This window comes from Prionailurus bengalensis, chromosome B2 (genome assembly GCF_016509475.1).
Source record: "Prionailurus bengalensis isolate Pbe53 chromosome B2, Fcat_Pben_1.1_paternal_pri, whole genome shotgun sequence".
Lineage (NCBI taxonomy): Eukaryota > Metazoa > Chordata > Mammalia > Carnivora > Felidae > Prionailurus > Prionailurus bengalensis.
Genome location: NC_057349.1, coordinates 21426860 through 21443792, shown reverse-complemented (window position 1 = coordinate 21443792; position 16933 = coordinate 21426860). Strand labels below are relative to the sequence as shown.

Sequence of the window (16933 nt, the reverse complement as noted above, 5' to 3'; positions counted from 1 at the left end):
GTTGCTAGATCTGACAACCCCAGTCAGTTACAAGGCTTACGGTGGTGAGGGGAAGGTAGTGGGGAACTATGTGTGAGCCACGCTCTGTACTCAGGTGGGAAAGGCTTCATTCCAAAAGGTTGATTGTCACAGAAGCCTCAGAGACGCCCATGGCTGGCATGGCTAGTCATGAGGGAGGGGAGAGCAAGTCTCTCTGAGGCTGGTTGCCACATAGATGCATCCTTTCTCTTGGGTGAGGGACAGGGGCTCAAACCCGGGACTCCGGTGGCAGCAAACCAGGAGTACCTGCCCACGGAGGACTCAAATATGTAACAGGAGCCAGAACTTCTAGATTTCTCAAGTGTGTGCTGCCTTCTCAGGCTGCCATTTTCTTTTCCTTTGAGATCATTGAAGCCTGACAGAGTAACAGTTCTAAGACAGAAAAGAAGATGCATCTTGAACAGGAGGTGCCCCACACAGAGGTCTCTTGCTACTCTTTTTGGGTGACACTTGTTTGTCACCTGCAGAGCCTTTGGAGAAGTGCGTGCTTCTGCTACCACTTTCCAGAAAGCAGGTGGCTGGATCTCACGATGCATGTCCATGCCACCTCCTCTACACTCCCCTGATGCCGTCCCCTCCGCCCTTCCCAGTGAACCACCAGTCTTCCTAATAGGACTGGAGCAGCTGGCATTTCCTTTCAAGAATTGTGCCCACATCTCACAGATGCCTCATCTGAGTTCCCACTTGTGAAAGCAGTCATTTCAATTGTCTGGCTTTCGAATGCCAAAATGTCCTAGTTGGTGTAAAGTCTGGTAGCATCTGGAAGCAGCAAGGAAGATGGGAGGCTTGTTTATGATGGAGTAGGGTGGGGTAGACATAAATATAAACATGTTCTGCCACTTCTCCAGTTACTAGACCCTTGGCAGCTGTGTCTGTTGGAGCCCCATCCATGACCTCCTGTCGTACCACGTGACCATCCCATGTCCTTCTAGTGAGGGTTGCTGGCCTTAACTTGAGGGGAACGCTCGGGGTTGGTCAAGAAACATTCCAGAGCTAGTCCTCATGACCATCCCATGAGGGCGATGTTGTCCACATCTTGAAGCGAGGAAATGAAGGCTTAGAGAGGCTGAGTAACTTGCCTGTGGTCTTAGAGCTTGAGTTCAAAGCCAGGGTCAAGTTCCCTGCAGCTGCCCCACAATCGAGGTATGTGGCTGCTGGTTCTCTGTTGGCAGGTGTATAGGGCATGCCTGCTTCTGCCTTCATGACATATCCTGACATGTACCAGGGCAGAAGGCTGGCAAGGGGCTGGAGATAAGGTGAACAGAGGTATGGACCAGGATCCTAGTAATCAGACTGAATGACCTCAGGATAGTACTAGCCACACACACAGACACTGTATAAAGCTGACGCCCACTGGGCTCTGTTAATTTCCTTTGCTGTTTTACTTGCTTCAGCTTCCACTGACAGTCTCAGCATCACCTCTGTTAAATAATTTTATAGAGCACTTGGCTGTTGTGTCTGGTGTTGTGTTAAAACGTTTTCCATTCATCGAGTGTCACAGCTGGATAGAGCCTGGGAAATCATCTGACCCACCCACTCTTCCCACAGACTGGTGTTTTCCTGGTAGACGCTCAGCTATTGAAGAATCCCCCAGCTGCTTGTGCCTTGGCTCCCTAGCTTTCTGTGACATGCTCCCTCCGGAAACTTGGGAATAAAACTGAGGCTCATATGTATGAGCACAGAAACTAAACTCGGTTCTGAAATGGCCCTGTAAACAAAAGTGTTATACAGCAAAGAAGCCTTTTTTTTTTTTTTTTCAAAGTTTATTCATTTTTGGGACAGAGAGAGAGACAGAACATGAACGGGGGAGGGGCAGAGAGAGAGGGAGACACAGAATCGGAAACAGGCTCCAGGCTCTGAGCCATCAGCCCAGAGCCCGACACGGGGCTTGAACTCACGGACCGCGAGATCATGACCTGGCTGAAGTCGGACGCTTAACCGACTGCGCCACCCAGGCGCCCCAAGAAGCCTTTTTTTTAAGTGTTGAAATCTAGCTTTGAGCAGTGTCTGGGTTTAGATCGCCTTTAAGCAAAACCACGTATGTGTCTCAAGAGTCCACCTCCTCGTGACCTCTTGGCAAACACACAGAACGATCATAACACCAGTAAGTTGTCTCCTAGATGGGCAGCATTAGGTAGACCAGATGTTTTGTGTCCAGTGGGGAACTGTGGCTCAGGCAAGGGGCACAGGGCTCGGGTTCTAGGGATTGTGTCTCAGAAGGAAGGTGACGTCTGCCATCCTGTTTTATCTGCCCTGGTGAGCTCTCCATGCACAGCCGAGTTCCTTCCTTGCACTATTTTCCTAGCCTGTGTGCTGGTGAGCAGGGATGGTTCCTGGTTCCTTGCCTTATCTGCCTGAAGAGTGTTGCCTCTTGGGGAGAGGACAGTCCACTGTCCCTTCCTTTTCCCCTTCATTTAGGCCACAGGCTGAGAGAGTACCAGAAAATGCAGCTGGCCCGTTTCTGCTCATCCCCATCTTCCTCCCCTTTCAGTCCCTTTTCTCCCAAAATGAAGGAGTCAGGACCCTGGGATGACTGAAACTCCCTCCTCCCCCCACCAAGCTCTGACATTTTGGGATTCTCGCAGTTGATTCTAGCGCCTCTTCTTTGCCGACCTGAGGCCCTCCACCCTCACCTGTGCTACCAGCTGCTCACGGGCAACCGAGTTTGAAACCAGTAAGATGGGCAAAGCTCAGCGTGGAAAGTGCCTTGGACACCAGTGACGCTGGCTACTTTTCACTTCCTGAAAGTGGCGGCCTTGACCATTTTTGCCCAGCCAGCCTTCTGTCAAATACAGAAAGAAGCTTTCCCCACGAGGGTGGAGGGCAATGGAAAGAAGTCTGAGGGTATGAAGCTGAGTTCTCAAACTTACTCTCACTCTTCATTCTTCTGCTCCTGATGGCCCCAGCAGGCCAGATAGCATCACGTAGTACATGGTTTCCCCCTTTTCCTGGCTGCTCTCTGAGAGTAGAGCATGACGCTGGCTAGCTGATGGTTTTTATGGCTCCTGCTGGAGGTGGAGGGAGGTGGTGAGTCTTTGGTGCAAAGATAACTTCTTGTGGTCACAGGTACATTTAGAAACACCTCTGCTAAAGCAGTAATTTGTGGCAGCTAACCAAGTAAGTGACATCATTTGATACTTTTCCGTGTAAATTACCCATCAACAAGTTTTGGGGAAACCTATCTGATGAAAAAATGTTGGAAGTGTTCATGTTTTTCTCTGTCCATGCAATCAGAGAGAGCACACTACTATTTAAAAATGTAAGGCTTGCGTGTGTCAGTTATACAGCAGTAAAAATAAACGAGAGAGTGAATGAACAAATGAATGTAAGGCTTATGCAGAGAGAGAGAAATCTTTAAAGATTCCTGTTGTCACTTTGAAACTCTTCATAACCCAATACAGTACTCCGACATCTTTGGGCCGTTGTCTGAATTTAGTGTATTAATCTTCATCATGGGGCATGAACCTGGCTGTCCAAACCCAGCTGTAAAAGTGAAGCATTTACCAGTGTGGAAAATGCCAGAGGAAATCTTGTCATGGGAAGAAGCAAGCAGCCGATTGTTTTATTTCAAATTGAGAATTATCTAGTTCATCCTCATAGCTTCTGACTTGTTTTGCTCTCCGCTAATTCTCTCCCTCACTGCCTGGCCTCAGAGAAGCCATGATGTCGCCTTTGATAATAAAACATTTCAAGTATTTTTCTTACTTAAAACAGTGACAGTTGTTAAAGTTGTTACTTAAAACTTTAACAGTTGTTGAAGATTCTGTTCAGTTTTTAGTGAAAAGCAAGAATAACGTGAAGCGTGCACCATAAAAAAAAAAAACAAAAAACTAGTCTTCATGTAAAGGCGAGTTGTTTTTGTTTTTCATTTTTGTCATTTTTACGACTTAGCAGAAACACCCACTGGGCTATGTGGAGGGAAGCTTTCAAGGGGTCAGTGGGTTCTCCACTTTTTTATCCTGTAGGTCCCATGTGAGTTCCTTAAAAGCACACATGTCAGATCTGTGCGTATCTCCTTCTGTGGTCTTTGATTGTTCCAGGCATCTGCATTCTTGAAAAGCTGCACTAGTGATTCTGAAGCTGAATTTTGCAGCTCAGGAGGGAAGGGACGTCCCCTTTCTTGGATTGCTGCTGGTGCTAGAACTTGGCAGGGCAGCGATTCTGGCTGTGTGGCGTTGCACACCAGCGTGCTCTGTGTGAACAGCTCCCCCTGGAGTTGTGTGGTGCGCAGTGCTAATTCCCCCGTCCCCTTGTGCTAAATAATCCCAGGCGCCAGCCCCATGTGTTCCGCTCACAGTGAGTGCCCAGGCCTGTCACCTGCACTAGTTTGGGCATCCATTGATAGTAACCGGGAGGTTGAAGGGCCTCTATGATTGGTGTTTTGAGGGGGTTGTGCTGGTTAACTTTGCTGCCAGTTTTTGACATGTGCATTTGATTGTGGCAGTCCCAAGGTTACAAGGCAAACATGCCAGGCTGCAGCTCTGAAGTGGTGTTTGTTAGTACACAAAACCTGTTCTCTTGTAGAATCAGACACCAGGACCTTAGCAATTGTGGGGGAAAGCAGAAGAAGCCAGCGATAGAGTAAATGATTTACCACCGCCTTCTCTCTCCTGAAGCTCACCTAATCCCTTCCCTTGTCCCCTTCCTGCTCGCCATCCTCCTTACCCTTGCTTTCTCCACACATCCATCCACACGCACCCAGGACACGTTGCAGAAGAGCCTGGTCCGCATGTTGAAGTATTGTGTTTACAGTACAAAAGGAATTGAAGTGGAAGGATAAGACCAGCAAAGCAAATCAGGTTACTTCTGTCTCAGGAGTTACCCCAGTGTGGAGTGGGGGTGCAGAGGGCCCACTCGGCCACTTCTCTTCACAGGCAGCCAGGCAGGCCTGGAGCAGCTGATCTCCTAACACAGACTCAGTTATTTGTTGGTCACTGTGTACTCCAGCAAGGGGAACAAAGACCCTTTAATGCAAGGAGCGGACCTCCTCTGCCTTGCCCGCTAGGACCACAGTGAGCTTGGGCAGAGGTCACTGTAGGACTGTCTCAGCCCCTTTCCCTGCCTCCAGTCTACTGTGGGCAGGCCGCACCCAGCTAGACCAGGAAGCCAGGAGCGGCTCCCAAAGACACGTCCAGGGGCCCAAGATTCCAGTTTGACCCACCAGCGTCTGTAGTACTTGCCATATCAGCCCTTACCAAGAGGCGGCTTCTCCTTGTGACAGACTCTAGGTGTTTCCTGGCTCTGCTCTAAAATCCCTTCACTCACTCACTCTTTTGGTTGTTGTGTTTCTTAAGATTTTCGATTGTAATGCTGCTGTTTTACTTTAAACATCTTGGTTTCGTTGTTAACTTCTAGTATTTTGAAGACAAAACCTTCATTCCATTTCACTCAAGGGAAGATCCCATTTGAGTTGTTGATGTGGTATCAGTATTTTTTTAAGTGTGTGTGTGTGTGTGTGTGTGTGTGTTTTAAAGGAAGGGGTGGAGGGTGGGGGGCAGGGGGACAAATGCCAGTTACCCCAGAAGAATGAATGGAAAGCAACTTTTCTTTTTCATTACAGTAGAAAGCCAGATAAATATATATTTTTTTTCCTGCTTCAGGTCAGAAACCCTTCCCTTGTCAAAAATGCGATGCCTTCTTTTCTACCAAATCTAACTGTGAACGCCACCAATTGCGCAAACACGGAGTTACCAACTGTTCCCTGAGAAGAAACGGGCTTATCCCCCAGTCAAAAGAGAGTGATGTTGGACCCCATGATAGCACAGGTAGTGCTTCCGGGTGACGGAGCGGAGGAGAGGGACAGAGGAGGGCAGCTCGGAGAGCCCCGCTGGCCAGCCTCACACACGTGTGGCAGGCTGCCTTCCTCATTTCTCTGTAGGACTCGGCAGTTGCCGTAGACGTGGGCCCTGCCGAGGACTGGGAAATGCAGCAGGATGGGGACTGGGGAAACACTGACCATGCCCCCAGATCGCTTTTCTAAGCCACTAGGGAAGATCTGTGCCCCTCACCCTCCGCCCTCCTCCACCAGCGGATACGTCTGTTCCTGCTGTCGGGTCCCTCTGGAAGTGGGGTGTGAGGTTGGGGGTACAGTTCTGACTCTTGGTAGTATCCCGTCTAAAAGGGATATGAAACCTTACTGGCGCGGGGTGGTGTTTTCTCAAACCCCAGCCTCCGCCGCATCCTCCAGAGCAGAGATGGGCTCACTCAGATGTCAGGGTGTTTCAGGAAGTAGTGATGCCCAGCCCTCAACGGGGAGGGGTGCGTGGGGTGGGGGTGTTTTTCTCTTCAATAACTCTCTTCCCAGTAAAAAAAAAAAAAAAAACTTTTGTCTTGTTTGAAAAAGCACTCTGCATGTCCTTTCTTTAATCACATCTCTGCTTGACCTGAATCCGGGTATTATTCTCATGTGCTGATATGTGCTTCCTTCCTCCAGCCCCTACAGAGCAATTAACGGCTGCTCAGTGCATCTCCTGCCACCTTTTTGTTTTTTTTCCCTTACAGCTTCTGTATTTACTCCTGTCCTCTATTCAGTACATTCCATCATCTCCAAGTGCTGGGGTCCTGTGCCTCTCACCCCCCAAAACAAACAGATCAGAAAATTGGCTACTGCAGGTTACTTACCTACATGGCTAGTAGGCCATTGGTTAGTAACCAGCATGGATTTGATCCTGCAAATCCAGAAAATCCTGCAAATCCTGACATTTCCCCACTGCTCAAAGCCAAAGAGGGTCTCCCCAAGATGCATTTTTCCAGGGGGTATAATTGTGCCCTGTGTTTGTCTCCCTCAGATTTGGGTAGGGATGGGAGCTCTGTTGTCTGGAAGTCCCCCTTTCCCCAGCCCACCTGTCCCTAAGTTACAGGGGGGAGAGGGGCACATCTGAATGGGTAGCATTTCCAGGAAGAGGAATCGATGTGGAACTTCTGCTTTTTCCCTGTACCTCCTCCAAGCCCTGAAGTGCCAGGCCCTTTGGTTAAGATCAAACCCTCTAAGGGTATAAAAATATAAGCCAGCTTGCTGGCTCCTCCCTCCAGCTTCCATTTCTACATCACTTGCCAGGATATTGGGGTAAAGAAAGATACAGACACCCATGGAACCTTGCCATAACTTGGATCCCTATGAGCCAGATTTCCACTGTTCAGCCCCCAGGAAACCCACAGCGACGCTTGCGGAATTTGCTGCGGGTGATCACTCTTAATGTTTAACAGCCGGCCACTGTGTCACCTGGTAGCCCCTGAACATTTTCTCAAAGCCTGGTTTAGGAAAGCAGCCATGTGATTCCACCCACAGTTGTTCCAGGAGAGGGGCAGGAGTGGATCATCGAGGAGGTCAAGGGGAGCCCTCAGTTTCTCAAAGTTGCCAGATGCACATTTTGCATTCAGCTTCTTGATCCTCTGGAGGAACACAGAACCCAGATCTCCTGACCTCTGGACAGCTATAGGAGCCTGCAGACACAAAGCTAATTCAAATACACGTCTTAGCTTTGGTTCAGTGCCAGATTTTACATTGTGGGTGTAGTTTTTAAATTTGCAGTTGTGAGTTCTGTTTTTCCACATCCCATCAGAGCCCCGCCTCCAGCCCATCCTGGAAGTTGTGTAGGGTTTCTTTAAGGGACAAAGCCTCTGGAAAAAGAAAATTCACTGAAAGCTGTAATGTGAAACCAGAGAAAATAAATGTTTGGTTTAATTGTGGTCACAATCCATACATAGTAGGAAAGAGGCAAGGACAGAGGGGTCAGGGAGGTGGAGTTGAGTGATTTCAAGGAAAGTTTCAAACCCAGGTGAGCACGGTGGGGGTATGGGGTGCTTTTGGGGCTCCCTCCCGTGAAGTTAAAAGTGAGGCTTTGGAGAAAGACCATTAAAAAAACAAAAAACATAACAAAACCAAAAAAAAGGCAGGAAATGACCAAGGAAGTTCTTGAGAGGTTTTCTAGGTTTATATGCCTAGGTTAAAGTCCCTAAATTTGTTTTATAACGTAAGTCTGACATTTTCAATCACATAAGTTCTTTCAGGAACATATACCCTAGATTCCCCCCCCCCCCCAAAAGGAATGTTAACAATGCTACCAAGGGGCAGTTCTGGCTTAAGGGGCACATCGATCATTAAACCGAAGCTCTTTACTCACTTTCTCATGGCAGAGAGGTTCCCTAGCCCACTTTGCCTTTGGGGGATATTCATGGTTCTTTTTTGGGTGATGGCTGTGGGAGCCTTCATACTTGTGGGCACATGCATGTCACTTTGTAAATCAGTAGAAACATGGAAGGTTTTACACTGTTCTTAACAGTGGCCGCCCTAAGCAGTCCAGGAGTCCGCGTGCCAGCGCACACTGCACCACAGGAAGTGCTTCTGGGCAGGTGAAATACAGACAGCAGCTTCCTCAACAGCTGTGCCCCTGCCCAGTCAGATTGGGTATTTAGGCTGGTAGTTGGTCACATCAGCTGAGTAGCATAGAATTTCTAGGAAGCAATAGATATTTCATTGTGGCACTGACATGAAAGTCTCCACTTTCCCTGTAGCAGGAGCTGTGGGTTTGTTATCTACTGGTGCACGCAGGATTCCTGCTTCTGCTAGCAATTTTCTTAGATTTAGCATCATGAATGAGGGACTGGGAGAGACAAGAGAACAGAGTAACACTGCTTATAAAAGTCACTGGTTGTACTAGCTGCATTTGAAAGTGTAGGCAGTTGACGAAGGTGGGGATCAAAATAGGACCTGGCAGGCATTAGAAGCTGGATATCCATGAAATGAGAAGAAGCTAACTCTACTGTTGCCAGGAATCACTAATAAAAATCAGTTGGAGTTGCTAGAACTTCAAGGGTACTGGACTGCCCTGTTAAAACACTCCCCCTAGTGGAAGTTTGGTAGAGCACAGTCAAGCCCCCTTTTTTTCACTAGATACAGGATGAGCTAAGGAAGGAAGGACGGGGGGGGGGGGGGGGGGGGGGGATGAGAACAATCTGATATTAGCATATTTACTTGGGTTTCGTTTCAGAAGTCGTCATGATTTTTTTTTCAAGATCATCTTAAATATGATCTGCAGTGAAACTTGAAAATAACCCATGTTCTTTGGTGAAAAAAAATAAGCAAAACTGCCTAGAACATACTGGGACAAATAGGAAGTAACCAGAGATTAAGCTTTTTTTAAGAAACTGAACATTCTATGCTTTTTTTTTTTTTTTTTTTGGTAGAGCTTATACCAAAATCCATTTAATAGATGCTCCCCATTGGAATGATTCCCAAAAATGGGCATATAGTTTTAGTTAAGAATAAGACCTAAGACATTGGTGTGTGTATCTCAGGAGTCTTCTTTAAATTTTTGGATAATTTTTTTTAACTTTTGGATAATTTATAAAAAATGACTTATTGACAGAAATCTTATATCCACACCACACATATGTGTTTCCTTCTGAAGCCTCTTGAGATAAATACTGGCTGCCAAAAGGTGCAGTCAGAACAAAACCAATGAAATTATGTAAGTGGGAGTGCCGTGTAGATGGTTGTACATAAGCCAAAAGCCCCAGGCAGGAGTGACCACAGCAAGGGTAGGACCAGCTCCTTCACCCCCAGCCCCAGGACTGCCTTGATGGCAAATCGAGTGGGTGACTCAGTGATGGACATGGGTGGACATGGTGATATGTCTGGTCACCTCAAGTGAGGGTCCAGGTTAGGTGCCTGAATCTGCTGGCTCAGGCACTGTGATCCGAGATCGGCATCATGAGGCAGGTGCATCTGACCTAGGAGCCAGGAAACAGGGCTCTGTCACCCTAATTGAGGAATTTCCGAATCCCTGCCCTAAGAAATTGGATCTAGAATTAAATAGTAGGTCTCAGCAGACAGCCTCGGGGTCATAGCACATAAAGCAGTCATTAAGTCCGTATTCAACCTGAATGAAGAGAAGATGGTGCTTGTGAGAAATACTGTGGTCTGTTCTGTGTCATTGGTGCTGCCCCAGTGCCATCCCTTATGAAGGTCATTAGAAACCAGTAGACTTGCCACGTCTCGCTTTCCTATGGAGGGTGGATAGGCGGGAACAAATGAAGAGATAGGAAGTGTTTCCACTCACTGCGTGGGGTCCTCACAGCAGCCAGGGAGGCCTCCAGGTGTGCATGCATCTCCTGCCTTGGAACTCTACCCGGGAGTTAGCCTTCGGACGGGAGCGCGTGTGCCATGGCACAGAATACATGCTTTGGGCCATTTTCTGTGAGTCGCTCAGCAGGTACTATGTTCGGGCAGTGGTCCTATATATGTTGCATGTTTGTATAATCTCTTTGCACTGGAAAAATAACTTACAGCTCCGCTTCCTCAACCTCCCTAGTGCTGCGAGTCTCTGGAATGCACCAACTCTCCTCTCTCGCCGATCCTTCTGTCTGTGCTGCCCTGAGTTGCTCACACCTTCTGGGGGCCTGAGCATCCCTGTGTGTGGCCGTGGAGGGTGCCTGGCACCGCTAGGGGGCAGTGGAAGGGGAGGGCCGGAGCTCCGAGGGCAGCCTGCCCTGTGACCCCAACCCGTGTGTTTCGTCAATTAACCCCAGGTTCGCCGCGGCCTTTGGGGATATGAGTGGTAACAAGGAGTGGGGGTAGAGGTATCCCCGCTGGGCTTGGTATACGGGCCTGGGGGTGGTGAGTCCAGCCGAGAGTCACAGTGGGACCCTTGGAAGGAGCGTGTTGGGTGGCGTTGGGCCTCAGCCTGTGCCCCTGTGCTCACTCCCACAGATAGCCAGTCGGACGCAGAGACCCCAGCGGTGGGGGGCGAAGTGCTGGACCTCACCTCCCGGGAGAAAGAGCAGCCCGCAGCAGAGGGAGCCCCTGCGCCCATCCAGGTCCAGGAGGAGCTCCCTGCAGAGGAGGGGCAGCGGGGACCAGCCGGGGACGGGGAGGAGCAGGGAGCTGGGGAGAGCCAGGAGCGTGAGAACCAGCACAGCATGGAGGAGAGGGACGAGGACGCGGACGGCCCGGAGGAAGATACCGTCAGCAACAAGAGCCTGGACCTCAACCTTGCCAGCAGGCTGATGGGCTTCAAGCTGGCGGAGGGCGAAGGGGGCGCCGCGAGCAGCGGGGGCCCCGCCCAGCAGGACCAGAAGCACTCCTGCGATGTCTGCGGCAAGAGCTTCAAGTTCCTGGGGACCCTGAGCCGCCACCGGAAGGCCCACGGCCGCGAGGAGCCCAGAGAGGAGGGTACGGGCGCGAGCGGAGGGGCCGAGGGCCCTCTGCCCGTCCCCGCCGTGTCGCCCGCTCCTGAGCCGGAGGAAAAGCCCGCCAACCCCTCCTCTGAGGAGCCCCCGGCGGAAGAGGTGTCTCCAGCCGCGGAGAAGCAGGGCGAGGAGGCCGAGGGCGCCTCCGACGGGGAGGGCGTGGCCGAGAAGAAGCCCTCGGAGAAGAGTGACGATGACAAGAAGCCAAAGACCGACTCCCCGAGAAGCGTGGCTAGCAAGGCGGACAAGAGGAAGAAGGTGTGCAGCGTGTGCAACAAGAGGTTCTGGTCCCTGCAGGACCTGACTCGGCACATGCGGTCGCACACAGGTAAGGGCGGGGCATGCCCAGGCGACGCTTCCCGCGCCTGCGCAGGGAGCATGCTCCAGCGAGGAGGCCAGTCGGGGTCTGGAGGAGGCGCCTGCCCCAATGGCCAGAGACCGTTTCCTGAGTGTGCCCCCTGGGCGCAACAGGCACCATAAACTAGGAATTTAACAGACTGTTCTCTTAGCAGTTGCAACATACAGGGTCCTGGCAGGGAGGCGGCAGGGTGGGCCCTCAGCAGTGATATTTTTGAGAGCATTTTGATCAGCCGTCTGAGCCTCAGCCTTTCTATCTGTAGAAAGGGGACGAAGGCTGCCCTGTCTCATAGAATCATCTAGAAGAATGTGGGTGCTGGCGTTGGGGGCCCGTGGTGAGCCTGGAAGGACCGGAGGTGTGGCCTGTGGACAGGTGCTCTGTGGGAGGCACGTGGGCTTCCTCATCAGCCCTCAGGTGGAAAATTGGCTGCTGAAGCACAAAGCGAGGGGTTTTTCGTTACTTGGCTCTACGACAGCCAAGCTGATGTCATTGAACAGGAGCTTCATAGGCATGTCCGGGTGTCCCTGCTCCACACGTGTCCTTGCTCCTCCTGGAACTCCCTAGGTAGGAACCCAAAGTAGGGGCCATTGTTCTGGTAGAAAGGAAGACACCTAAACGTACTTATAAAGCCAAAAGATGCAAACACATCCTACCTACCCCCTCCACAGAAGAAACCCAGGCCCCACATCTTGGTCTTGGTTTTCCTCCCGTCCCTGCTGCTGCATCCATGGTGCACACATACTCCCCGCACTCTCCTCTGCCTTGCAGTCCACAGGGCCTGGGCTCTGGGGATCGGAGGGCTCCCATGCTTGGCTCCTGGGAGAGAGGGGTTCTTGAGCTCCTGGCAGGTAATTTTCTCAGGTGCTCACAGCTCAGTATTTGTGAGCAAGAGGGAAAGCCCCAGCTGCTCCGTATCAGAACACAGAGTATCTGGCACCTTTGACTTAGGAGATGCCTGTCTTGCACAACCCTTGGAAGTGGTGCCTGTCCCCATGGGAGGGACCTTGCTGCTGTCCTTCCCTAGTTTTTCTTTTTTTTTTTTTTTTTTCAGGGTAGTCTGGATGTCCACAAGGCTTCCACCCTGAGACTCTGGTTCCTGCATCCTATGGGGAAAACCTAGGTTGAGGAATGAAAGGGAGAGAGAAGCTGAGGCCAGCCCCGTGCATATCTATGACCTTATTTTGCCAATTCAGACAAATAAGAGGGTTTCCCTGAGTATGGGGTCCTGACCCTTGCTACCTGCTGCCCCTTTGCCTGCTCACACGGCTACTGCTTTTGTGTAGGGCGGAGAGGTGATACTGGTGGCCTCACCATTGACGTGACTTCTTTTCTCCTGTTGCTCCAGGAGAAAGGCCATACAAATGTCAGACGTGCGAGCGGACCTTCACCCTGAAGCACAGCCTGGTTCGCCATCAGCGGGTCCACCAGAAAGCCAGGCACGCCAAGCAGCTTGGGAAGGACAGCGACAAGGATGAGCGAGGCGAGGAGGACAGTGAGAGTGAGTCCACCCACAGCGGCAACAACCCTGTCTCCGAAAACGAGGCCGACTCGGCTCCACCGGCCAGCAACCACATGGCCGTCACCCGGAGCCGGAAGGAGAGCCTGGCCAACTCGACCAAGGATCCCAGCCGCAGGGAGGAGCGGGCAGGGGGCCGGACGGCAGGTGCCAGCCAGCCTGAAGCCGGCAGGAATGCCCCCAAGGCTGCTCCAGCGGGCAGCCCCAAGGAGCAGGTGTCTCAGGGTGACCCAGACCCCGAGAACCCAGCAGGCCTCGTGCAAGACCTGCCAGAGCTGCAGGGCAAGAGGCCCACCCATCCCCTCCTGGCTGCAGACGGTGCCTCACCACTCCTGGGAATGGAATGACAGCTTGTCTTGTCCCCCCACCAGCACACAGACAAAGCCAGCAGAGCAAAGTGTCCTGAATCTATGTTTCATGAGGTTTTCTCAGTGCCCTTCAGCTTTCGGGGAGTGAGAGAGAGAGTGACATGAGCAGGAGCGGGCCATCTTGTCCGGTGCCATAGCCTTACATCCCCGTGCGAGAGATGCAGCATGGACAGTTCGAGTGCCTTAACTACTCACCAGTCCTTCGGTGTCAGCCTGGGTGTTGTGTTTTCCCAAAATGACTTTCTGAAAAACAAAGCAAATATTTTAATGAATTATTTGGAGAGGACCTTTTCATTTAAGCATTAATGTTACCTTCTGTATTTGGTGTGTGTGAGCTTGTTCTTGCGAATCTGTGATAGTAACGAATGTTCTGTGAGCTGGAAACAGAAGAAAAAAAATACGCCCTTGGATACCCATAGCCAATAACTGGAAGAAAATGATGTGAATTTCATGTAAATTACCAGAGGAAATATGGATAAGATATTCTTTTCTCAAATAGACCTTTTCTCTTGTTCTGTTTGCTACATGGTGGAGCTGTGATTGGGTCCTCGGTGTTGCAGGATGTGGTTGATGAAGGTTTCCAATTTGGTGCAAGCCAAATCAGGAAAGATTCTAGCTTCAACCTTGTACGTGTTTTCAGCGTTAGCCGTGGTATTACTGTTCAAATGTCAAGACATCCGTTCTTAACTTGCAGAGAAGAGTTATGCTGGCAACTTACCCTATAGAAAACATGCACAGATGTCATATATCTGATTTCCCTCCCCCTTTTGGTATATGTATTATTAATATTATTATTATTATTATTATTAGTTCATCAGTTTGCTGGTCTCTGCAGTCAGCAGAAACAATGGGCAATATTTGTCCGGGGAGACCTGGGCTGCCGCTGGGTCCCCATGTGGGCATCTGTCCCCCGCCTCCCCCACACCTGGGTGGTAGCTCTTCCACTGTACTTAGACAAGCCTTTTTTCCGTGACTGCAGAATCCAGCAGGGGCCGTGAACGGTCCTCCCACACGGCCGAAGAGCAGCTCAGAGAGGGGAGAGCAGGAGGCACGTGCCCAGGGCTTCTGAGAAAGCCAGGCAGCAAGGAGACCTGTCCCTTACCGGTCCTCCTGCCAAACCCAGCCCAAGCCTTACCCGCCTGTGCTACTGTCATTTTTCAAAGCGAGGAAGTACTACTACTGGTAATAAAACTGCACATGCAAGATTGAAGATGAAAAATAGATTTGTATTTACCTTCCTGTGATTTGGGGTTGGTGCTTGACGATAAATGTGCTGTTTCTAGCTCCTGAAATAGCCTGAACCCCTGGGTGCAAAAAGGCAGGATTTTTTTTTTTTTTCCATGAGCATCCCATACAGGTAATCGAATTCCCTCACTGTAGCCGCCAGCAGTGAAAAGAAATCTATCCTACTGTAGCTGAGCTTGTGTTCAGCATCCGGTCCTCCAGCCAAGACCTCCAGGGTGCCCGAGCCTTGTGCTGCCAGGGGCCTCCTGTGCTGCTCCACCACTCAGCCCCTCTCACCTTCCCCCTGCAGGACCCCCATCCCCACCCCTCCCAGGACCCTTGACCCTCCTAGCCCTGAGCACCGCACCCCCCCCCCCCACATACACACACTTTACTTACACTCATGCACACAGAGACACACAGACCCTTTTCTCTCCGCTTCCTTAGCGATTTCTCGTGGCCAAAATCCAACCTCCCATACTTCAAAGGAAGATCTATATTCTTGAGATAATGAAAAGTGATGTCTTTGCATGTGAAAGGAAAAAGGTTGAGGTATATATGATTTGTAACTGTGTTGGGGATGTATGAACCCAGAATGAGGTTTTATTTAGATGAATACAAATCAGAACCAATGATCCCCTGTATCACTTTTATACTAAGTGTGGTTTGCTTAGTTGAAACCAATTCGTGCATCCCTTCCATTTTTTTTTTTAATGACGATTGTTATTGTTATTTTTGTTGTTATTATTTGGGGTATCTTGTGTTTTGTTTTTCTTTGCAACTCTCCACACTAAAACTCACAACCATGTGGAGAGAAGCCATGAGTTAACCCTTTACGCCGCGGTGAGATGTAGCAGGAAATGGCCCGGCAGAACTGCTGGGCCACAGCTCGCAATAATCACTATTGATTTAAAGCTTTATTTAGCCTCCATCTGTACCCTCGTAGTCAATAAGGTCTTGCCACATTTTATTAGTGAGGTTGAGAAATGTATTATTTGTTTGTTGTTCTGCCCCTCCCCCCCCCAATATTAAACTGTGAAATTTGTGATTTGTTTAAACTCTGGGTGAATCATAGTTTAGTTTGCATGTCCAGCTAATTTGTTCCTATACATTTTGTTTGATTCTCTTTCTCCTTCTCTCAGGGCTTTTACAAAAAAAAAAAAAAAGTATATATATATATATATCCATATATATATATATGGATCTTCTGAAAAGTTTTTTGAGGTGCAAGTTTTTTCTCTTGTTTTTTCTCTTTGATTTATGGACACAATGCTGAGATTCAATCACTACATGAAACTCCTGGCTGTGAAAACAAAATATAAAACCCGGGGCTGTTTGCCAAACAGTCCCGGGGGAAGCTACGTGACAGTCAGATGCCAGTTTCAGAAAGATGCATCATACCTTCAACCCCCCCTCGTTTCTAGCCTCTCTTTCTTCAAGAAGGAAGTTGATCCCAGTGATTTCAGCCCATGCATTAAACAGGAAACAATAATAAATATGTAGAATTCATATTTTTCTAAAGGGAACTTAAAAACTGCTGCTACATGTTATGTACAAAACCGGTTTATGCCACATGAACAGAATCACGAGTTTGGTTTTGGTACTTTGTGTCCCTCTTTGTATTCAGTTGTATAATACTTCCAAATTCAAAATGAGAAGAAAAGCTGTTCTGTATCAAACCATCTGAGCAATAAATGTTATATTTTAAAAATGGCAGATTGCCGGTCACACGGCCCTCCTGTGATTTGCTGTCCCCCCACCACCTTATCCAGCCCCCAAACCGCAGCCTGTGCAGGACAGGCCGCTGGTGTCCAGGGCCATCAGGGGAACTGCGTGCCTTCTCCCCTTCGGCATGGGGCACCCACAAAAGACAGCTCTGTCCCCCAGGTGGCGTCTCTGAAAAGAAGAGACGTGAAAAGAAGAGCCACCTGTGCGTGGCTGCAGGTGCAGGGCTGGCTCAGGTGGGAGGGTGGGTGGGAGAGTGGGAAGTCAGGACGTGCAGGGGCCTTTGCGGTGATTTCACCCGAGGCCTGGGAGGTGACGCGTCTGTACTTGTTTAGCAACAGCGAAAGGGGAATTGTGTTTTCTGGGCAGCACCTCCTGTGATGTCCACTTTGCCTTTTCCTCCTGCCCATTATAAGGGTGCAGGGGAACCCAAGTAGGGGGGCCGGGGGCGGGGAGGTCTGTCGTTGTAAAGTAGCAAATGTGCAAAGTCCCGAATCTTCTAAGCCAGGACTC

General features: G+C 49.9%; 1 protein-coding gene across 4 annotated transcripts in view; it reads left to right on the top strand.

Moving 5' to 3' along the window:
• The window catches only part of RREB1 (ras responsive element binding protein 1), a 134253-nt gene extending 117842 nt beyond the window's left edge, over positions 1-16411 (top strand). For 3 of the 4 annotated variants that reach the window (XM_043590881.1, XM_043590880.1, XM_043590878.1), the window contains 3 exons: positions 5640-5804; positions 10751-11557; positions 12933-16411. In XM_043590881.1, the coding sequence (XP_043446816.1) occupies positions 5640-5804; positions 10751-11557; positions 12933-13450 (1490 nt within the window). In that variant the 3' untranslated portion in view covers positions 13451-16411. The remainder of the gene's footprint in view (positions 1-5639; positions 5805-10750; positions 11558-12932) is intronic. The other variant, XM_043590882.1, reaches the window with a different exon arrangement.
• The last annotated feature ends 522 nt before the right edge of the window (positions 16412-16933 follow it).